The 23,795-nt window shown below is 39.5% G+C and overlaps 1 protein-coding gene and 1 non-coding gene across 3 annotated transcripts in view; one reads left to right on the top strand and one right to left on the bottom strand.

The window, feature by feature from the left end:
- Positions 1-9,109: 9,109 nt before the first annotated feature.
- TRNAK-UUU (transfer RNA lysine (anticodon UUU)) lies at positions 9,110-9,182 on the top strand. Its single transcript has one exon. It is a non-coding gene; the product is annotated as a tRNA-Lys (tRNA).
- A 9,780-nt stretch (positions 9,183-18,962) lies between these two features.
- The window catches only part of EIF2A (eukaryotic translation initiation factor 2A), a 35,542-nt gene continuing 30,709 nt past the window's right edge, over positions 18,963-23,795 (bottom strand). For both annotated transcript variants that reach the window (XM_046671719.1, XM_046671728.1), the window contains 3 exons: positions 20,809-20,937; positions 19,960-20,025; positions 18,963-19,363 (listed from right to left, as the gene is read on the bottom strand). In XM_046671719.1, coding sequence (XP_046527675.1) covers positions 19,298-19,363; positions 19,960-20,025; positions 20,809-20,937 — 261 coding nt within the window. In that variant the 3' untranslated portion in view covers positions 18,963-19,297. The remainder of the gene's footprint in view (positions 19,364-19,959; positions 20,026-20,808; positions 20,938-23,795) is intronic.

Raw genomic sequence — 23,795 nt, 5'->3', positions numbered from 1 at the left:
CAGTAAGAGCCCAGGCAGCAACAGAGCATAGGCCTCTCGGGGAAAGATGATTCCAACCCCAGCATAGTGACTGGCACTCAGATTGCATCCCCATCCAGCCCAAACACACTCAAAAAAGAGACAAGTCTAAAAGTCCAAAAATGTGGCACAACATTGGAACCCCAGAAGCACAGCTTTCAACAACCCTCCCCCGACAAAAGAGTATGATGCAAAGGGAAGAGAGACATCCTCCATCTTATCCAGACACACAAGCTGTGCAAAATGAAGGCTCTAGCATATTAGGGTTGTGATAGGCCAAACGCGCCCGGATTTTGAGAGAGACCCCCATGAAAATACTCTGTAAGATGCTATATCATATTTCAAACTCTGCATGATCTATAATGGAGGATACATGTCATTATACATTTGTCCAAACCCATAGAATGCACAACATAAGGAGTGAGCCCTGGAGTGAACTATGGACTTTGGGGAATAATGATGTGTCAAGGTAGGTTTGTCAATAGTAACAAACATACCACTCTGGTGGGGACGTCAATAATGGGGGAGGCTGTGCATGTGTGGGGGCAGGGGGTATATGGGAATTCTCTATACCTTCCCCTCAATTTTGCTAAAAATGAACCTAAAACTCCTCTAGAAACATCCCCCTTCCTCAGCGGCTCCCAAGCCGCATACCGCATCAGTCTTGCTAGGCTCAGCCACTGCTTCTTCCTCCTCCAGGGAGCAGGGGGAGGTCCGGAAACAAAGTAAAGAGTCCTCTTCTAGATCAGAGGGAGCTGGAATTCCAGTCACTTCTAGGCAGGGTTGTCCTCATGGATGTGCAACTGTGCAATTGCACAGGGCCCAGCGCTTAGAAGGGTTCTGCACTGGGTTTAATGCTTTGCTGTCACAGTCTTGAAATTCTTAATTTTTGAACAAGAAACTCCATCTTTTTATTTTGCACTGGGCTCCACTGCTTTATTTCCAAGGCTGATGACTTCTCTACCATCGTCAACACCACCAAACTCTAAACTAAATTCCTTGAGAAAGTCTGTCATTGCCAATGTTTAAAATGCCAATGTCTGCTTGAGTTTTGTGGTCCACATGTATCATTTCAATCAATAAGTGTGAATGGACTGTCTCCGTTATACGATTGGGGGTTTGGGGGAGGAAGCACAAGCCAGAGACTTCAGGTTCCTTAAGTGAGTGCCAGTTGTCGCTGCTGGGAAGAAGAGGGGGAGAGGACGCAAAAACAAAACAGGCTGGGCGTAGCAACAGCTTCTCTCCAGTGATGTCACAATTCCAGGATTTGACCTGTTCACCTTCAGCTGAACACTGACAAATAAACAACACTGAGCCTAGAAGGAGTTTTGCCCAGTCGTGTGAATACAAGAAGCTCTGCTTTGCCAGGTCTTTTTAAAACTTTAAAAATACAGCTGAGTTTTCTTTAAAAAGGAACTTAAGTCCTAAGAAAGGCGTGGAGGTATTCCCAAGTCACATGGTGCCTGGTTTGCAACCGTCCTGGGTTCCAGAGTACCTATTTCCTCTTCCAAGAGTGCTCACCACCCCCCATCCCCCCAGCTCGGACAAGAAACTGAGATGGCCTCCTGGGTGTGACCACTCTGACCCAACTCCAATGTCTCTTTCCTTCACTTCTCCCTTGATTTCTCGTTCTTTGTCCATCTCAGGTACACCTTTTTCTCTGTAGTGCCTTTTTCTCTTTTCCTCTTGCTTCAGTTTTTTGCTTAGAGATCTTAGGAAAATATCTCTTCTTTCTTTCCCTCTGTTCATTTCATTTGTAAACACTGAATGACCTCAATCATGGTTAAGTTTAAGAATAGTGAAAACTTATTATCAAGGAAAAGAGAAAATAAGTTTATATGTATGCAGTAAAGAACCTGCATCTAAAGCACACAAAAATGACCAAAAGCATCCATAGGAATCTCCTAAAAATGATTTTCTTCTACTTTTTCCTTCATTTAAATCTTTTTTTAAAAAAGTTAGCATTCAAACTTTCAAAAAGAATTCTCATTTTATTTTCTTATTCTGGCATTAATTTTTAAAAATTAATTTTTAAACTTTTTTGTTAATGACTCTATACCCAGTTCTTCCATTTAAGGTTTTCCTGAGCTCACCTCAGCACCAGTAACCACTTATATTATTACCTCTATGGGAAAACGCCTTCCACTCTGCAAACAGTTGACCTACAAACAAACTCTTGGGACAGACTCCTTTGCAGCCACAGGAGCTTACTGACAGAACTGTGGGAAGAGCAGGAAGGAGTCTGATGGCAAGGGGCTAAAGATGATGGCTTCAAGGAGTCGGGCAGTGAAAGAAGAGTGAGCAGCAACCCGGGCTATTAAACTGACAACTTTTAAGTGAGTGAACATATTTTCCAGATATGTTCTAAAGTGTCTAATTTCTTATTAATTTCCCCGTACTCTGATCTTTGGAACCCTCTAGTGGCCATATCAGGACGTGTGTTCTGGGTGAGACGAATAAAATGATTTTCATTTTCAAATTCACTTAAAATATAAAGATATTATATATATATCATAAAATATAAAGAGCCTTTAGAAGTGTGCTTTTCTGGGGCCGGCCCCGTGGCGGAGTGGTTCAGTTTGCACTCTCCGCTTGTGGCAGCCCAGGGTTTGGATCCCGGGCACGGACATGGCACCACTCGTCAAGCCATGCTGAGGCGGTATCCCACGTGCCACAACTAGAAGGACCCACCACTAAAATATACAACTATGTACCCGGGAGCTTTGGGGAGGAAAAAAAAAAAGCAGGAAGAAGTGTGCTTTTCTGACTTCTAATTTAAGATAGCAAAATAAGCACATGAATTTGCCTCTCTCTTTTCTCCGGATCTCAGAGAAATGACAGAAGAGCGGTAAAGCAATACATCCATGACAACGTTGCAAGGAAGACAGTGGTCTAGAAACTGTAAAAACTCTAGAAAACAGAAAGTACAAGGAACCGTACTGTCTTACTATCATTCCCACAGCATACCAGGAAAAGGAGAAGCGAAGACAGGAGTTGGTGAAGCCGAGGGAGGCTCCAGGAAGCCGGTGGAGCACAGAGGGAGGGCGGGGCTAGAAGCGGCACACGGAGCAGCTAATTCCAAGGGTAGGCAGCGGGCGGTCAGGAGAAGCCCTGTGTGAACAGGTCCGCACAGCCGCAGGGCGTGCCTGACCCTGACCTTGTGGACTCCACAGAGCTGAGCTGTCCCTGTGGAGTCGTGACCTTATTGTCACTAACCCCTGACATGATGGATGGCTACAGTGTCAGCAGGACTGTGGCTGTTGAAGGATTGAGTCTTAGGCAGACAGCTGAAGAGCCAAGAATAGAGTGCTCACCCTACAATTTGCTTTTGGAAAACTCAACACCTTACTTTTTTCACATGTTTCACAGACTTTCTGAAACAAAATTTCTTTTGGAACTTATGCATATTAATTTTTACTTGGCAGGGGTGTAAACTCAGGCAGTATTCAATTTAGTTTAAAAAAGTGGTATAACAGTTGGTCTAAAGCAGGTTGGTGGCCTATGAACTCCTTTCATTAATTTTTTGAGCAATAAATGTTTAAATAGTTCGATCTACATCAAGATCAATCTGGCCTATTGCCTTATTCCTTGAAAAAAAAAAAGTTTAGGTGTTAGGATGCCGATCTGCAGAGTCATTCACCAGGTTTACTTCAGTAACTTGACCATACTTCCACTAAATACAAACGGTCTCAGAGTGAGAGCCCTACCAAAAACGAAAAGAGACTGAGCAAAAAAAATACCCGCAAAACAGGTGAGGTTGGTGAGGGAAAAAACAACAAAAGGAGCATTGAAGTGTTTTAATATGGTGTGGCCCAGCAATTCCACTTCTAGGAATTTATAAAGTGGAGAATTCAAGAAGCAAAATAACTATTATGAGGATATCCATGTTATTTTCTGTTCTTCTAGAGTGGCAGTTAGGAAGCTTTTTCTGTGAGGGGCCAGAGAATGAACGTTTTAGACTCTGTGAGCCCCGTGGTTTGTTGCAACTACTTAATTCTGAAATTGTAGCACGAAAGCAGCTTTGGCTGTATTCCAATAAAACTTTAAGGACACAGAAATCTGAATTTCATATAATTTTCATGTCACCAAATAATCTTTTGATTTTTCAACCATTTAAAAGTGTAAAACCTACTCTGTGCTGTGCAGGATTTAGCCCAAGGGCTCTAGTCTGTTGAGCCCTGGTCTACAGCATCGGGGTTTTTTTCAGGCTACATGGTATTCCATTCTATTATTAAAATTTCCACGATTATGAACATCATGAGGATTAGCATTTTTTGTAGTACGGTTTTACCCCCATCCCTACTCACTTCCTTAGGATGAAGTTCCAGAGGTGAGCTCCTGGGTCAAGAGGACGTGCCGAGGTCTGACACCGCGGCCCTCTGAGCTGTGTTGCCTCCCTCTGACTTTGGTCTCCCTGTCTTTTCTCCACCTCCTGCACTCTTATTCGGTTGTCTTCCTGTTCCGGGTCTTCTGACTCACCTCTCTTAGGCTCCCTTTTCACATCCAAGGCCAGTGGACTTGTCACTGGCCCAGCTGCTCAGCTAAAGGTGAGAAAGGCTGTGAAGCTGAGAGGGTTGCTGTTCCTACTTTCACAGAGTTTACAGTGAAAGCTGAGTTACTCTACCCAAACATGTGTGTGAGGCCAGGAGAATAAAAACGTTATGGTGACACACAAACGACAGGGAAAGGACCGGGGCTGTGAACGTTCCCGTTACTGCTTACGTGGGAGGAAGTCCAAACGTTGGCTTCTGTCTCAATTTGGCCCATCCTCTCTTTAGGTGTGAACCATCATAAACATAATGGTAAACGTGATAACCTTAAATTGAGCAAACTTTTTCTGTCCATAGCGCACTCCTAACAGATATATATTAAATCTCAGTGTTTTTTTGCATGAAGTCTTCCGTGATTGTCTTTGACTTTTAAACAACCTGAAAATTATACACCTGCCCTGTATGAGTCTACTTGGGCTACCATAACAAAATATCATAGGCTGGGGGGCTTAAACAACAGAGATTCATTTTCTCACAGTTCTGAAGGCTGGAAGTCCAAAATTAGGGTGCCAGCATGGTGAGGTTCTGGTGAGAGCTCTCCTCCTAGCTTGCAGACGGCCGCCTTCTGGCCAAGTCCTCACCCTCATGACCTCATCTAACCCTAGTTACTTCCCAAAGGCCCCATCTCCCAATGCCATCACATTGGGGGTTAGGAGCTTCCACACGAACTTGGGGGGACACATACATTCAGTTCAAAACAGCCCAATTTACCTTTCTTATGCCAATTTCCTTTGAAGCGCCCTGATGGATGAATGAACATTTTGAACAGTCACGTGGGGCTGCTCCCTAACAATCAATATTTGTTGCCTTCTCAGTCTACTCACCAGTGTGTATGTAATTATCTATTATTTGTATCTAAGATCTCATTACATTTTACTCAAATGATTGAAGAATGAGAAAAAAAAGTGCTGATGCTTAGAATAAGAATCTTTAGTCTTATAAACTTAAAACTGAGAAAAGATGGAATTCATTAGGTGTGCCCAAAGTGGGAAATATTTAGCACTAGGTCTCCACTGGATTGTTGATGTGCTCAAATGTAAATAAAACAGAACATTAAAATCATATGAAATATTGCAAATCGTATGTTCTTAAGGCAAGATGTCAAATATTTATATTTGAAATTCTATAGGGATGAACACACCCTACAACAGAAAAAAACTCACTTGACTTTCACCCAGATTTCCAGGACTGTATTAATACTGTAGGAGACGGAATGGCATAGGCTGGGTCTGTGGTTTCCAAACTTTGCTAACACACTGGAACCACTGGGGAATCTTTAAAGAATACTGATGCCTGATTTCCACCAGCAGACATTGTTATTTAACTGGTACGAAGGGAGACACGGGCACTGAGAGTTTTAAAAGCTCCCCAGGTGATTTTAGTGTGCAAGAAAATTTGGGAATCACTGGATTAAGTTATCCTGGGAATAAAATAATCTCCAAATTCTCAATGGCTTAAAAAACAGAAGTTTATTTCTCAGTCATGCTAAAGTCCACAATGAGTCAGCACGGAGCCTGCTTATCCTAGTCACTGAAGAGACCCGCTATCTATGACACTGCTGTCACAATCCCAGGTCTCAGGGTCCCCTACAGCAGGAGGACAGGCATCAAGAATCGTGCACTGGCTCTTAAATGTTTTTGCTCAGAAACGACACACCTTACTTGCCCCTAACATTTCATTGGCTGAAGCAAGTCACTAAGCCATGCCTCACTTCAAGAGGATGGGGACGTGTAATTCTCCCAAATGCCCAGGAGATGAGAACAATACTGGTAACCACAGTGATATCTTCCATCTTTTTATATCTGTATACATTGAATACTTGTTTTTATGATTTGCCTGGTGCTAGACTGAATGTTTGTGTCCCTCCAAAATTCATATGTTGAAACCTCAGGCCCAGTGTGATAGTATTTGGAGCTGAGGCCTCTGGGAAGTGATTAGTGCCCTTATAAAAGAGGCCTGAGAGCCCCCTTGCCTCTCCAGCCACGTGCAAACACGGTAAGAAGATGTCTGCCTATGAACCAGGAAGCGGGCTCTGACAAGACACCAAATCTGCCGGCGCCCAGATCTCAGACTTTCCAGACTCCAGATCTGTGAGAGACAAGTTTCTCTTGTTTATAAGCGACCCAGTCTATGGTACTTTGTTATAGCAGCCCAAATGGATTAAGACCCCCGGCCACATTTTTTGGGACCAAGTGTTGAATCTTCAGTTGTCTTCTACTTCATTTCATGAACCAATCTTAATTTGACATTTCTAAATGATACACAGTATTTCATTTGTAACCTGCACTGTTCCCAGTAAACACTTGATTAATTGATCTAGGTAGCTTAAAAAAAAAGTGTGAAGGTTATTCTTGCTAAATCTTGTTTTGATTTTATGGTCTCAGTAGCCAAGGATGACCCCGAGAAGCAGGCACCTGGTGTGGGCCTATTCCACTACTCCTCCATCTTCCAGAACAAAATAAAACACTTAATTTTGGCAAGACTGGAACAACAAGGATGTCACGGTCATTCCTGTCATTTTACTACTTATAAATTCTTGCTAGTTTGCCCTGCTCTGGACATTAATGTATTTACACAAGTGGATGAACCCAAGAACTGATTTGAAACCTCACTTTAATAAAATAAAAATTCTTAATATTCCTGTCTTTTTTAGTATCTCATTAACTCAAAGAAATACACTGCAAAAATGACCACCAGTTTGGGGGCTGGCCCCGTGGCCGAGTGGTTAAGTTCGCATGCTCCGCTGCAGGCGGCCAGTGTTTCGTTGGTTCGAATCCTGGGCGCGGACATGGCACTGCTCATCAAACCACGCTGAGGCGGCGTCCCACATGCCACAACTAGAAGGATCCACAACTAGAATATACAGCTATGTACCAGGGGGCTTTGGGGAAAAAAAGGAAAAAATAAAATCTTAAAAAAAAAAATGACCACCAGTTAAAATGAGCATCCATGGAATTAATTTATCAAAACATGCAACTTAATCCCAGAATACAGATACATCTATACTTTGTTTTTGTTTTTAAGCTCATGTATATGTGTGTTTAACTGAGGTTTTATAACCTAAATGTGCATCTGAGTGAGCTGGCTAAATAACCCTATTTCCACATAATGGGTCATTATGAAGTTACATGTCTATTTTTTTAAAAAGGCAATGTACTGATATGGAATGATCTCCAAGATATGCTAAGGGGAAAAAAGGAAAACATAGTGCATATATGCTACCTTTTTTAAAATATGTGTATGTATTCTTCAATATATGCTATCTATCTTTAGAAACGTACACAGGAAACTATAATTCTTGCCTCTAGAACAGAAGTACTTTTCATTGAATGCCTTTTTTGTACTGCTTGAATTTTTAAAAAATCTCATGCATGTACTTCCTACTTAAAACTTTTTAAAAAAAGGATTTTATGTATTTCCACATAGGACACTCTTACAAATCAATAAGAAGAAAGCCAAACTGCAAGACAGAGAAATGGGCAAAGGAAAAGGAGAATCACTTCACTAAAGAAATACAAACAACTATCAAATGTGAAAAAGTACATAACACATCCCTAATAAAAACAAATGAAAACAAACAGTATCATTTCCCCTCTCTCAATCTGGCAAAAATTCAAAAGTCTTGGGGCCGGCCTGGTGGCACAGCGGTTAAGTTCACACGTTCTGCTTCGGTGGCCCAGGGTTCACCAGTTCAGATCCTGGGAGCGGACCTACCCACCGCTCTTCAAGCCATGCTGTGGCATGCATCCCACCTATAAACTGGAGGAAGATGGGCACGGATGTTAGCTCAGGGCCAGTCTTCCTCAGCAAAAAGAGGAGGATTCGTGGTAGATGTTAGCTCAGGGCTAATCTTCCTCAAAAAAAGAAAAAGAAATTCAAAACCTTTATAGATCTGAGACGAGTATGGGAAACTTTCACTGGTGGAAGTATAAGCCTTTACAGAGGGCAATTTGGCAGTATCCATGATAATTTTTATGTGCACAGTCCATGATCCGGCAGTCCTGCTCATAGAAATCCATCCTTCAAGGCAAGGGCACAAAGATGTATTAGCTAAGGATACAGAAGCACAGTTATCAGAGACCTAGAGCACAGGCCCTGGCGTCAGACTGCCTGGGTTCAAATCCCACATCCTGGCCTTGTGATATTGACACATTTCCTAATTTTATGGCCTTTGTATTGCATATATTATCATATTACATATTATAGAAAGATCATACAGGTACCTATTAATAATAAAAATAATTGTAAGTGAATCAATGAGTGTGTGAAGTAGGAGTCAAACTCATTTTGTTTTTATATTAGGTAATATGCCAGCATAAAATGTAGAAATCAAACTTACTAGGCAGTTATAAGCAAACACAGCATATTTTCCAAAACTACCTGTCAAAGTTCCTTAAAAAAAAAATCACAGACGTTTTTGCAGGCATTCACCTCCCTCTCATGCTGCCTCAGATATTAGGTGATGTGTTGCAAAGAGTAAATGAATTGCACCCAATATCCATAACATTTCATCCTTATCTTAGACATTAGAAGTATATAGAGCCTGGGTAGCTCAGTTGGTAGAGCATCAGACTTTTAATCTGAGGGTCCAGGGTTCAAGTCCCTGTCCAGGCGCTAGCGTTTATTATTGGGGCCTGCCCCGTGGCAGAGTGGTTAAGTTTGTGTGCTGTACTTTGGCAGCCCAGGGTTTCACCCATTCGAATCCTGGGCATGGACGTGTGCCACATGTGCCACTCATCAGGCCACGCTGAGGTGGCATCCCACATGCCACAACTAGAAGGACCCACAAAGAAGAATATACAACTATTTACCGGGGGGCTTTGGGGAGAAAAAGGAAAAAAATTTAAAAATCTTAAAAAAAAAACAAAAAAAGAAGTGTATGGAAGTCATAAAACTGAACTGGAAGCAGACATTTCCTATTCTGAAGCCTAGTCTCAGTCAATTATAATTTTTAAATTGTGCAAAACTATATTATCCTTTATATAAAAAAATTAAACATTGCAAATAAGTCTAAAGTTCCTTTTGACCACTTCCCACTCTAGTAGGCAATGTCATCCATTTAGTGTATACCCTTACCTGGCTTTTTTCTATAAGTTTACATACTTAAATGTACCCACAGAAAAGATAGTTTGTTTGAAAATATTCAGTCTTATTTTATTTGGCAACATACATAAGCATGTTTTGACATACATTATATCTCTATTTCTTTTCTCAGAGGAGACTTCCTTTCTTTTGGGTAAGAGAGTTGGGTTTTCTCCTTTTTCTCTGCCCTCACTGGGAAGCTCCATAACTCATCAAAGGTAAGCAGAGCCTTTGTGGCTACTGAAGTGCATGCCCTCAAGCTTATAACGCCCTTCAGAGACACAAATGGTAAATGCCAAATACATTACTGAGATGATTAAGGAGGGAGATTTTTATGAGAATCCAAGATTTATAACGAATACAGCAATGTATTTAAAATGTTGTTTTTCCACCACCCAAAGTATAATTGCCATCTGTCACTGCACACATGTGCCCTTTTACCCAACTTTTGCCCTCCCCGGTCCCCTCCTCCTCTCTGGTAACTACCAATCTATTCCCTGTGTCTATGTGTTTGTTTGTTGTTGTTCGTTGTTTTCTTTTCTTCCATATGAGTGAAAGCATATGGTATTTGGCTTTCTCTATCTTATTTCACTTAGCAAAATGCCCTCAAATGCCATCCCTGTCATCGCAAATGGCAAGATATTATCTTTTTTTATGGCTGAGTAGTATTCCATTGTGTGTGTGTATATACACATATGTGTGTATATATATATACATATATATAAATCTTCTTTATCCATTTGTCTGTGGATGGGCACAAGTCTTGGCTACTGTGAATAATGCTGCAATGAACATACGGGTACACATCTTTTCGAATTAGTGTTTTTGTATTCTTTGGATAAATACCCAGAAGTGGTATAGCTGGATCATATAGCAGTCCTATTCTTAGGTTTTGAGGAATCTCCATACTGTTTTCCATAGTGACTGCAAGAATTTACATTCCCACCAGCAGTGTACAGGGTTCCCTTTTCTCCATATCCTCTCCAACACTTGTCATTTCTTGTCTTTTTAACAAGTAGCCATTCTGACAAGCATGAGATGATACTACATTGTGGTTTTGATTTGCATTTCCCTAATAATTAGTGACATTGAACATCTTTTCACATGAAAAGATATATCTTCTTTGGAAAAATGTCTGTTCAGATCCTCTGCCCATTTTTCAATTGGGTTTTTTTTGTTGTTGAGTTGTATGAGTTCTTTATATATTTTGGATATTAACCTCTTAGATATATGATTTGCAAATATCTTCTCCCAATTGTTAGGTTGTCTTTTAGTTTTATTGATGGTTTCCTTTGCTGTGCAGAAGCTTTTTAGTTTGATGTAGTCCTATTTGTTTATATTTTGTTTCTCTTGCCTGAGGAGATATGATATTCAAAAAGATGCTGCTAAGGCTGATATCGAAGAGCAAACTATGTTTTCTTCTAGAAGTTACACGGTTTCAGGTCTTACATTCAAGTCTTTAATCCATTTTGAATTAATTTTTGTGTAAGATAATGGTCGACTTTTATATTTTCTAAGTGGCTGTCCAGTTTTCCCAACACCATTTATTGAAGAGACTTTCCTTTCTCCATTGTATGTTCTCAGCTCCTTTGTCAAAAATTAGCTGTCCAGGGCCGGCCCGGAGGCGCAGCGGTTAAGTGCGCATGTTCCCCTTCGGCAGCCGGGGTTCGCTGGTTCGGATCCCGGGGCCGACATGGCACTGCTTGGCAAGCCACACTGTGGTAGGCGTCCCACATATAAAGTAGAGGAAGATGGGCACAGATGTGAGCTCAGGGCCAGTTTTCCTCAGCAAAAAGAGGAGGATTGGCTGCAGATGTCAGCTCAGGACTAATCTTCCTCAAAATAAAAATTAGCTGTCCATAGATGTGTGGGTTTATTTCTGGGTTGTCAATTCTCTTCCATTTATCTGAATGTCTGTTTTTGTGCCAGAACCATGCTGTTTTGATTACTATAGTTTTGTAGTATATTTTGAAATCAGGGAGTGTGATGCCTCCAGCTTTGTTGTTTTTTTCTCAGGATTCCTCTGGCTATTTGGGGACTTTCGTTGTTCCATATAAATTTTAGGATGCTTTGTTCTACTTCCATAAAAAATGTCATTGGGCCTTTGATAGGGATTGCACTGAATCTTTAGATTGCTTTAGGAAGGATGGACATTTTAACTATGCTAATTTGTCCAATCCAAGAGCACAGAGTATCTTTCCATTTCTTTGTGTCTTCTTTGATTTTTTTCAACAATGTTTATAGTTTTCCATGTACAGGTCTTTTGCCTCCTTGGTTAAATTTATTCCTAGGTATTTTATTATTTTGTTGTGATTGTAAACGAGGTTGTATTGATTTCTATTTCTGCTAGTTCCTTGTTAGAGTATAGAAATGTGGCTGATTTTTGTCTGTTGATTTTGTATCCGGCAACTTTACTGTATTTGTTTATTATTTCTAATAGTGTTTTGGTGGACTTTAGAGTTTTCTACATAGAAAATCACATCATCTGCAAATAGTGAAGCTTTACTTCTTGCTAATGTGGATCCCTTTATTTTTCTTGCCTGATCGCTCTGGTTAGGACTTCCAATACTCTGTCAAATAAGGGTGGCAAAAGTGGGCATCCTTGTCTTGTTCCTGTTCCTACTGGGATAGCTTTCAGTTTTTCATCTTTGAGTATGTTATTAGCTGCAGGTTTGCCATATTTGGCCTTTATTATGTTGAGGTACTTTGCTTCTATATCCATTTTATTCAGAGTTTTTTTTTTTATCATAAATGGATGCTGTATCTTGTCAAAAGCTTTCTCTAAATCAATTGAGATGATCATGTGATTTTTATTCATTTTGTTAATGTGGTGTATTGTTGATTGATTTGTGGATGTTGAACCATCTTTGAATCCCCGGAGTAAATCCCACTTAACCATGGTGTATGATCCTTTTAAAGTATTGTTGTATTCGATTTGCTAATACATTATGGAGGATTTTTGCATCTATGTTCACCAGTGATATTGGCCTAGTTTTCTTTTTTTGTGTTGTCCCTGTCTGATTGGTATCAACATAATGTTGGCCTTGTAGAATGAGTTAGGAAGCTTCCCCTCCTCTTCAATTTTTTGGAAGAGTTTGAGAAGGATAAGTACTAAATCTTCTTTCAATGTTTGGTAGAACTCACTGGGAAAGCCATCTGGTCCTGGACTTTCGGTTTTTGGGAGGTTTCTGATTATTGTTTTGATCTCCTTACTAGTGATCAGCGTATTCAGATTCTCTATTTCTTGTTGATTCAGTTTTGGAAGATGGTATGATTCTAAGACTTTATTAATTTCTTCTAGATTATCCAATTTGTTGGCATACAGCTTTTCATAGTACTCTCTTATAATCCTTTGTATTTCTGTGGTATTTGTTGTCATTTCTCCTCTTTCATTTCTGATTTTATTTATTTGAACCTTCTCTTTTTTTCTTAGAGAGCCTAGCTAAAGTTTTGTCAATTTTGTTTATCTTTTCAAAGAACTGGCTTAGTTTCATTGATCTTTTCTATTGTCTTTTAAGTCACTATTTCATTTATTTCTGCTCTGATTTTTATTATTTCTTTCCTTCTACTGATTTTGGGCTTTGTTAGCTTTTCTTTTTCCATTTCCTTTAAGTGTATTGTTAGATTGAAATTTTCTTGTTTCTTGAGATAGGCGTGCATTGCTATAAACTTCCCTGTTAGGACCACTTTTGCTGTATCCCATAAACTTTGGTATGTCATATTTTCATTTTCATTTGTCTCCAGGTATCTTTTTTTTTTTTCAGGAAGATTAGCCCTGAGCTAACATCTGCTGCCAATCCTCCTCTTTTTCTTGAGGAAGACTGGCCCTGAGCTAACATCTGTGCCCATCTTCCTCTACTTTATATGTGGGACACCTACCACAGCATGGCTTGCCAAGCGGTACCATGTCCGCACCCAGGATCTGAACTGACGAACCCCAGGCAACCGAAGCAGAACATGCGAACTTAACTGTTGTGCCACTGGGCCAGCCCATCTCCAGGTATTTTCTGATTTCTCTTTTGATTTCTTCATTGACCCAATAGTTGTTCAGTAGCATTTTGTTTAATCTCCACATATGTGTGACTTTTCCAGTTTTCTTCTTGGTCAGAAAAGAGGCTTGGTATTTCAATCTTCTTAAATTTATTGAGACTTGTTTTGTGGCCTAATATGCAACGGTCTAGGAGAATGGTCCATGTGCATTCAAAAAGAATGTGCATTGTGCAGTTTTTGGAAGGAATGTTCTGTATATATCTATGAAGTGCATCTGGTCTAATGTGTCATTTAAGACCAATGTTTCCTTATTGATCTTCTGTTTGGGTATCTATCCATTGATGTAAGTGGAGTGTTAAAGTCCCCTACTATTATTGTATTACTGTCAATTTCTCCTTTTATGTCTGCTAATATTTGCTTTATGTATTTGGGTGCTCCTGTGTTGGGCACATAGATATTTACAGGTGTTATGTCCTCTTGTTGGACTGTTCCCTTTATCATTGTGTAGTGCCCTTCTTTGTCTCTTGTTACAGTTTTTGTTTTAAAGTCTATTTTGTCTGACCTAAGTATTGCTACCCCACTTTTCGTTTCCATTTGCATGGAGTATCCTTTTCCATCCCTTCCCTTTCAGTTTGTGTCTTTAGGCCTGAAGTGTGTCTCTTGTATGCAACATATATATGTCTTACTTTTTTTTTTTTTTTTTTAAAGATCAGCACCTGGGCTAACAACTGTTGCCAATATTTTTTCTGCTTTATCTCCCCAAACCCCCCCCGTACACAGTTGTATATCTTAGTTGCATGTCCTTCTAGTTGTGGGATGTGGGACGCCGCCTCAACATGGCCTGACGAGTGGTGCCATGTCCGTGCCCAGGATCCGAACCCTGGACCACCACAGCGGAGCGTGTGAACTTAACCACTAGGCCACAGAGCCAGCCCCTATGTCTTACTTTTTATCCATTCAGCCACTCTATGTCTTTTGATTGGAGCATTTAGTCCATTTACATTTAAAGTAACTATTGATAAGTATGGATGTTTTTGTAGTTTCTCCTCTTGTTCTCTTCCCTTACTGTTTGATGGCTATCTTGAGTGTTAAGTTTAGGCTCATTTCTCTTTATTTCTAATGTATTTATTAAGTTTTTTCAGTTTGTAGTTACCATGAGGTTCATATATAATATCCTATGTAAACAGCAATCTATATTAAGTTGATGAACTCTTAAGTTTTACCTCTTAGTACAAGGCCTACACTTTTACTCCTCCCTCCCATGTTTTATGTTTTTGATATCACATTTTATGTTCTTTTTTGTATCCCTTAACCCCTTATCATAGATGGTGATTTTAGTACTTTTGTCTTTTGACCTTCATACTAGCTTTATAGGTGTTTGATCCACTACCTTACCCATATTTTGCCTTTAAAGTGATAACTTTTCTTTGATAATTCTCTTATTCTTATTCGTGGTCTTTTCCACTTAAGTAAGTCCCTTTGACATTTCTTGTAAGGCTGGTTTATTGGTGATGAACTCCTTTAGTTTTTGCTTGTTTGGAAACCTCTTTATCTCTCCTTCCATTCTGAATGATAACCTTGCTGGGTATTCTTCATTGTAGGTTTTTCCTTTCAGCACTTTGGATTTTTCGTGCCACTCCCTTCTAGCCTGTAAGATTTCTGCTGAGAAGTCAGCTGATAGCCTTATGGGGTTTCCTTGCAGCTTTTTGAATTCTCTCTTTAATTCCTGGCATTTTAATTATAATGTGTCTTGGTGTGGCCCTCTGGGTGTATGTTATTTGGTGCTGTCTGTGCTTCCTGTACCTGGATGTCTGTTTCCTTCCTCAGGTTAGGAAAGTTTTCAGGTACTATTTCTTCAAATAGGTTCTCTACCCCTTTCTCTCTCTCTTCTCCTTTTGGGACATCTATAATACAGATGTTAGTATGTCTGATGTTGTCCCAGAGGTCCCTTAGACTATCCTTGTTCTTTTTAATTCTTTCTTCTGCTTAGCTTGGGTGATTTCCTCTGCTCTTCCATCCAGCTTGCTGATCCATTCTTTATCTATTCTGTTGATTCCCTCTAGCAAATTTTCAATTCTATTATTGTATTCTTCAGCTTTGATTGGTTTTTATATTTTCCAATTGTTTGTTGAAGTTCTCACCATGTCCATCTTTTCTTCTCCCCAGATCAGTGAGCATTCTTATGATTATTTGTACTCTTTATGCAATAGATTATCTGTTTCATTTAATTCTTTTCTGAGGATTTGTCCTGTTCCCTTTTTTGGAACATATTCCTTTCTGTCCTCATTTTGCCACAGCATTTCTCTGTGCTTATTTCTATGTATAAGGTAGGTTGGCTATGTCTCCTGAACTTGAAAGTGTGGTCTTATCTAAGAGATGCCTTATCGGGCCTAGCAGCTTGCTCCCCTCTCTTCACTCATAGCAAACACTCCAGGAGTGTCCCCTCTATGGGCTGTGTGCCCCCCTATTGGGGTAGGGTTGCTATTGCTGTGGGCACACAGACTAGATTGGCCCCCAGGCTAGCTGTTTGTGAGGCTCAGCTGCATGTGGCTTCTATGGGCAAGCCCCCAGGATGGTTTGCTGAGTTCAGTAGCACACAACTACTGTAGTTTTGCTATAAGTGAGTCAGGCCTCCAGTGTGGCTGGCTTCTAGACCCTGGGACACACAAATGCTACAGGCCCCCTGGTGAGGCTTCCTGCAAGTCTCAACTGTTTGTACTTTGCAGGGTGAGGGATGGGGCAGGCATCAGGTGAGGCAGTGCACAATGGTTTCAGGTGTTGGAAGGTGGGGCGGATCCCCTGTGTGGTAGTTTGCAATGACTGACAGCACAAGCCTGTTGCAGGCCCCACAAGGCCACCATGGGTCCATATGGCTGCCAAGGGCTTGCTGGTGGGCAGTGGCAGTCCCTGGGTCAGGCTGCCTGCTGCCTGGCTGTGCTCAACTGCCTCAGTTGCTCTAGTGGGTAGGGGTCAAGACCTCTGCACTGTCAGGCTAGAGGGAGGATTCCAAAGGCACCTGCCAGTCTCTGTGTCAGCACAATAGAACTGGGTCACATTAATGGCTGCCACTAGTCTTTCAGTCCCTGGGGGATGGGCCCAGCCCCCTCCTGCCTCTCTGTGATGTGTTGTGAGTTTAGTGAATCTCTTTTACCAATGGACTATGCACTTTTCTGTCTGTTATTTTTGTGGTTTATGGGTCGAGTAAGTTTGTGTGTGGGCCCTTTAAGAACAGGGTTTTCTTTCCCTGAAGTTCGAGAGTTTTCCTAGGCATATTCCCTATTGGTTTTCAATGCCAGCAAAGCCAGGTATTATGGAATCTCATCTCTCTTGTACTGGATCTAAGGGCTGGGGTGCCTAATGTTGAGCTCCAAAGCCCCACTCCTTCAGGAAAACCTCTGTACCTTTGAGATCGTTCCCAGCCATGAAGTGCCACAGCTAGGGTTGTTTTTTTTTTTTTAAAGATTTTATTTTTTTCCTTTTTCTCCCCAAAGCCCCCCGGTACATAGTTGCATATTCTTCGTTGTGGGTCCTTCTAGTTGTGGCATGTGGGACGCTACCTCAGCGTGGTTTGATGAGTGGTGTCATGTCCGTGCCCAGGATTTGAATCAATGAAACACTGGGCCACCTGCAGCGGAGTGCGCAAACTTAACCATTCGGCCACGGGGCCAGCCCTGGGTGTGGGGTTTTTTGTTTTGTTTTTTTTTGGTGAGGAAGATGGTCCCTGAGCTAACACTGGTGCCCATCTTCCTCTGTTTCATATGTGGGATGCCGCCACAGGTGTGTAGGTCTGCGCCCAGGATCCAAACCTGCAAAGCTGGGGCTGCCAAAGCAGAGCGCACAAACTTAACCACTATGCCACTGGGCCAGCCCACAGGGTGTGGTTTTACCTCAGCGGAGCTGTTTCTCTGCCTCTTCAACCCCTGTCTGTGTTGTCCTTTGTTGTGAAGGTCCTTTTTATCCAGTTTCCAGATCTCTCTGAGCAAATCGCTCCACAGGTGGTGAGAGTCTGTGGGAGGAGGCGAGTTCAGGATCCTCCTATACTGCCATCTTCAAAACTCCCCTCAAAATGTGATTTTCAAGCCAACTTTCATCACTGTACACTTTTTTCTTTCTATAAATTGACTCTTCTTACTCCCAGAGGATGTTTACAATCAAAATCAAATAAAATATGTAGTCAAAGAACACCTCAGTGGTTTTTTTACATTGATGTGTGCTTAGAAATAAAACACATCTTTGGAAAAAATTAAATGGATTAAATTATTACAGAAATAAAGACGATTCTAAAATATGAGTCTAAGAATTTTGGTAGAAACAGTCACCCTGGAGCAATTAAAAAGCATCTGACTAAAAGAAAAGGTTCAATGATACTACCTCTGAGATACACATTTTAAAAATGATATGTTTACTGTAAACTCGGCTATAAATGGTAATTAATTAAAAAAATTGTTAGGCTACCATGCCAAAAAACATTACACTGTCTCAGGATGCACTATTTAACAATTTTATTAGAAAAACAATTTTTAAAGCAATATATTATAAAAGTAATCTATCTGCTTATGTTTTTCCTATCAGAAATGAATTAATGTTGAAAGCAATTATACGTACATGAGTGTGCACACACAGAGCACACAAAAAATATTTAAAATATCATTCAAATGTTAATGCACTAGATCTTTACCAAATCTTATTAGAAGCTTTGCGGCACCAGAAACTCAGTTATCTGTTTGTGTGTCTCTCTCAAGGTGTTTCTGGAATCTTTTCTTTTATCTGTTGGTTTAAATATTAGCTCTAGAAAATGAAAACCTCTATCAATGCAAATGAAATAAATATAATTTCAAATGTAAAACTGATGAAAACACTTAACTGTAATAGATAGACTCTAAAACCAAATATAAGTTAGTTTTGATAGTTGAGTATCTTCGATTATCATTAGATCTTTTTTCATCAAAAGAACAGACAACCAAAACAATCAAGACAACTATAGCAAAATAATCATAGTTCATGTTTGGGAAGAAAATATTATCTCGTCCTTAAATCACTAGGTTTATTATTTGAAACATCAAAATAAAGTGTTTTGCTATTTTCTATATTTATTTTAGAACTAATCAGAAAAACTTACTTCAAATACCACAAATAATATAAATAATATAGTTAGTAGTACAACTTGCTTTTTAAGACTTTTCTTCAAAGTTTTGACAATATAATAATGTTTTAGGATCAAGAAAGTCATATTATATATTCAAAGGAAAAATTTCCCAAACTTGCCCTGTAAATTAATAAAGGATTTGTTAACTAAGGAACTTATAACAAAACCAACAATGATTAATTTTAAAATGACTTTATTCATTTAAATGATAAATACTGCCCGCTACTACAAAACAATGACATTCATCTTTCAATCTGTTAAGCTTAGCTAAACAATTCATGTGTTTCTTTTCTATATCATGTGTTGACATGATATAGGATGCAGGATGTAAAAATCAATTTAATAGACATTATTAAATAATTTCACACATATGTGTATAATCTTGAATAGATGGTTAAAATTATAGATAAACATTAAATGTGGGCACATGGATATTCAGTGTACAGCAATGAGTTTAACAGAAAACGTGTCTGCAATGATTTCTGGTAACCAACTTGCTTTCTATGAATCTTTAAATACCCAATTCCAAATCTTCTAGCTCCTGGAGAAGGGCTTTCTCTTTCTGAATTTTCTCCAACTAGAAAAGTTTAAAACAATAGAGTTATTAAATAGGAAATGAAATAAAACAAAATAATTATTGGATCTAGAGCCAAAATAGCAAAGGAGAAAAAATTTAGAGAAAGAATATTTCTGACACTTTATCAGATCCCCTGGTAAACACAGACTGAAAACCCAGATGAGAAACAACTTGTACTGTGTTATTTGGTGTGACTCAAAGCGGCAAAGGACTGAAGCCGTCTTACTGCCTCCCTTTAGGTCCAATAACTTCCATTCTGCACCTAGGCTGACAAGTGCTAAGGAGAGAAGGAGGGACAGGGCAGCACAACCCGAGACGCAGGCCGGAAGAGAATTGTATCTAACATGATAAATTGCTTTTATTCGGAGCAGCAATGGCATGAATGGTGACTCCCATTCACAATGATCTATCCCATGTCTTCCCCCATCCTTCTTCGTTTAAGAGTAAAAACATTAAAATAAACAAATATATATGGTACTGGTTTTCAAAGCAAGTTTTTAAATCTATGTGCTCTTTCACCTGATTAACTATTGCTCACAATAAAACTAGGAAGGGTGGTAGTGACTACAAGCCCAGGTAAAAAATGCAGAAAAGACCTGATTTTTTTCTAGCTGTTTCCCAGTTGCTGCTTGCTCTTTCAGTTGTTCAATTGCTTTCAGTTTCTGCAAACATAAAATACATTACGAGTCAAGAGTAAGGAAGAATAAGTCATTTTAGGATGCAAATTTTCTCATTAACAACTCAATCATACGAATATGAAACCTGAATAAGGAGAATCACCTTACATTTGTATCGAGAATAGTTTGGTAAAATGCTACGGTAAACTACTTTTTAAAATTAAATGTAAAATTGGGTATGTTAAGAACATGGGATTTGGCAAAATATTTTTCAAGCTTTTAATTAATGTTATATATGTACATGTATGTATATATGTACATGTGTATGTATGTAAATATCTCACCCATTTCACTGTTTATTTCAGCACCTCGTTATACCTGGACCATGTCTGCGGCTTTAAGAGAACCCTCCTAGCACAGCCTGGGAAGGGCTCCAGGGACCCGCTCTTACTCCAGGCCACCACCACAAACTGGCCCCAACTTGACAAGCTAGTAAACTTCCTTTTGTTTCTGTTTCTTCATGTTTAAAACTGGGATAAATATCTGTTCCTACCTATCTCACAAATGTCTAATGAAATACTTAGTATAAAAGTGTTCTGCATATTTCTGTACAAATGTTTATTATCCTACCACTCCAAAAATCAATAGTAAAAAGACGAACAGTCTTTAGACATTTGTGAATAGCACTAAAATCAGCGCCATTCCTAAGTTACAGTATTTCATAGCGAGAAAACAAAAGCTGCTACAAACTTCCGAGATGCCTGTCTTCAGATAATTTTCATGCATTTCTTTCAATAAACATGTCTGTTTTTCATTTAAGTTTCTCACCTTCCTTAGGTTCTTGATTTTTCTGTCTATCTCAGGGTCTCCAGAAGTTGAGTGAGAGAGAGTATTTCGTGGTGTGCTCTGCGGGGCAGGAGCTGGTGCCAAATCTGGACTCTTGTCACTTCTCGCTTCCTGCAGGAAATATTTTCAAAAATTCAATTTTCTAAAATGAAAACATTAAAGTATTTCAACCAACATAGGCTTGGTATATAAAATGCAGAAACCAAAATGTGATTTTATCCTTTATACTACATTTTATATAAAGAAAGGATCTGAATTGAAGGTCTCATGAAGTATGCTAGATTGTCCCATAATAGATACACTGTAACTTAAAAAAAACACAGTATAAGGAGACACCCAAAAGGTTTTAACTATATAATTGTCATAGGGAACACTTTGCTAGATCTAGAATTTAGAGTTAAAGTAACATAATATTAAATAAAAAATAATATTTTGTTAGTAATATAAGGATAAACGAAAGAAATGAAATGACCCTAGGAGCGTAAACTAGGGGATTTCTGTATCAGCCAACAAGCACTCCAGATGTTTGGATATTATATGGATGTTTTGAAAATGTGAGAGGGCTTTTTAAACTAAGGTATTTGAAGTTTCACTCTTATGATGTCCTCTAAAACTCTGAGTACACATGATCGAGTAGATGTAATGGATGATGCTACAGAACAAGTTCTAGAGAGATTTATTTACAATCAGACCAGTTCAGCTCCACAGCAAAGTGCCATGGAAAACCTTTCCCCGGAAAGGGGTACTACATTGCTCCCACTGTGCTTGGACCCGGATGGCCTTTCTAGCCTCATCCCTCCTCCTCGAGGAAGTGCTGATTCTGAACCATTTTATTTCCTCTGGGGTGGGGTACACTCTTGTTTCCCAGCTTTTGCATGTAGTGTTCCTTGTGCCTAGAACAGCTTCATGTCCCTGGCTGACCCTACTTATCCTTTAGGCCTCCTGAAAAATCCCCTGACCCCCAAGAGAGACCAGACTGGCCACACAAATGTGGCCCGTAGCCCTCCTGTGCTATCCCCAACTACACTGTACCTAAGGGTCCTGGTTGACTGCTCGACCTGTGCCCCCAGCAAAATATGTGCTTTACTGCACACGCTAAACAGGTGAAAGGGCAAAAGTATGACTCTCCTTTGGTAATTATGACAAGACGTATGTTATGACAAGAGGGGAAAACGTTATTTAAGTCTTTTTGGCCCTAAGGTAGGGCTTTGACTTCTTCTTTAGAGAGTTCCCAGTGGAATACACAGAGCCCCAGACTCTAAAAGCCCTTATCAGAGTCCTGGGTGGAATGCTCTGAACTCCTAAAGCATCCCAGGGCACAGGGAGTCACTCCTGGATCTCCAAATCTAAAAATGTCTGCCTGAGGGCTTTCAGAGAGTACAGAATGAGAGTCATTTTTTCTTTTTAAAGTCATGTTGGTTGCACTTTTTTGTACACTCCAATGCAACAAACATTAATTCCTAACTTTCTATGTGAAAAAAGATTACTGAGCACTTTAACAGATTATTCAAAAAGAAACTATTTACTACTCTTAAGGAGCCTATAAGTTCTATTAATATGCAGTTTGGTATTTTTCATAATATAAAATTAAGGAAGAAAAGAGGACAAAAGGAGAAGAGAGACACTTTGTTCATCAAAATTCACTTTTGACTTCAGATAAAAAAACGTAAAACTTTAGTTTGTAATTATTCTTCTAGGAAGGAAGGTTAATGTTATAAATGTGAAAAACTATTAAATTAAGTGAAATATGAAATTTAATTTTCTATCATATATTAACCAAGAATAAGTTAAAATGTCTGCATTATTATACTTAAATGCCGGTCATTCTTTGGAAAGTATGTGTATATGGTAAGATCAAACTCTTAGTTTCAATTCTCTTTGGTGAAGTTAATAAGCTTAAAAATCATCACCAGTTTATGAAAGCACTTGGTTAGATTACACACATCTGCCTCCTTTATCTTTGGTACTTAATTCAGAGGCAGGGCTGGAAAGGTCTGGTCAAGGTAAGATCCTGTCATGGATCATTTACCTTTGTTCTATCACACAGCCATAATTTTTACCAACTGCAGCCTGTCCTCAAAAATGCATACTGAAAGGATTATCTTGCAAGTAGAAAACTCTGTCATCAACTGGGAAAACAGCAGAGCGCAACTCTGTAATGATGGATTAGTAGTATCATCTTTAGTAAATAACGAACCTGGCAGGTATTATGCTAAGTAAAATAAGCCAGACAGAGGATAAACACTGCATGGTATCACTTATATTTGGAACCTAAAAAAAAGGTCAAACTCATAGAAACAGAAAGTAGAATGGTGGTTGCCAGGGGCTGGGGAGTGGGGAAAATACAAAATAGGGAGAGGTTGCTAAAGGGTACAAACTTTCAGTTGTAAGATGAATAAGGTCTGAGTATCTAACATATAACATGGTGACTATAGTCGATAATACTGTTTCATATAAGTGAGATTTGCTGAGAGTAGAATTTAAGTGCTCTCGACAAAAAAAACAAAGGGTAAATATGTGAAGTGAGGGATGTGTTAATTAACTCAATGTGGGAATCCTTTCACATTGCATATCTATATCAAATCACTACTTTGTACACTGTAAAAATTTTATTTGTCATATCTGAAAATATTAGCTGGGGGGAGGGGCGGGGAGAAGGCATCTTCCCTACCCGTAGCTATAAGGATACTACTAATTTGTAACATTTAGGGCCAGCAGAGGTCTCCACCCACACTGATGAGAGGACAAGCCCTGCTTTTATACAAGTCTAATACATGCAGCAGATAATTTTACTTGAAATGACCTAAACCTGAGCTATATAAAGATATTTCTGGAGATGAAATATGTTAACTACCAAAGAGCACACTCATTTTTTTATTAAAAGCCCAGATTTTAGCAGAATATGGTTGCATAGTGCAATTCTACCCCTTAAAATAGCAAGTGCCTAGCAAACACCTAGGCAACCTAGA

This window comes from Equus quagga, chromosome 1 (genome assembly GCF_021613505.1).
Source record: "Equus quagga isolate Etosha38 chromosome 1, UCLA_HA_Equagga_1.0, whole genome shotgun sequence".
In the NCBI taxonomy this organism is placed as follows: Eukaryota; Metazoa; Chordata; class Mammalia; order Perissodactyla; family Equidae; genus Equus; species Equus quagga.
The sequence above is the reverse complement of the archived record's forward strand: the minus strand, read 5'-3'. Positions and strand labels throughout refer to the sequence as shown.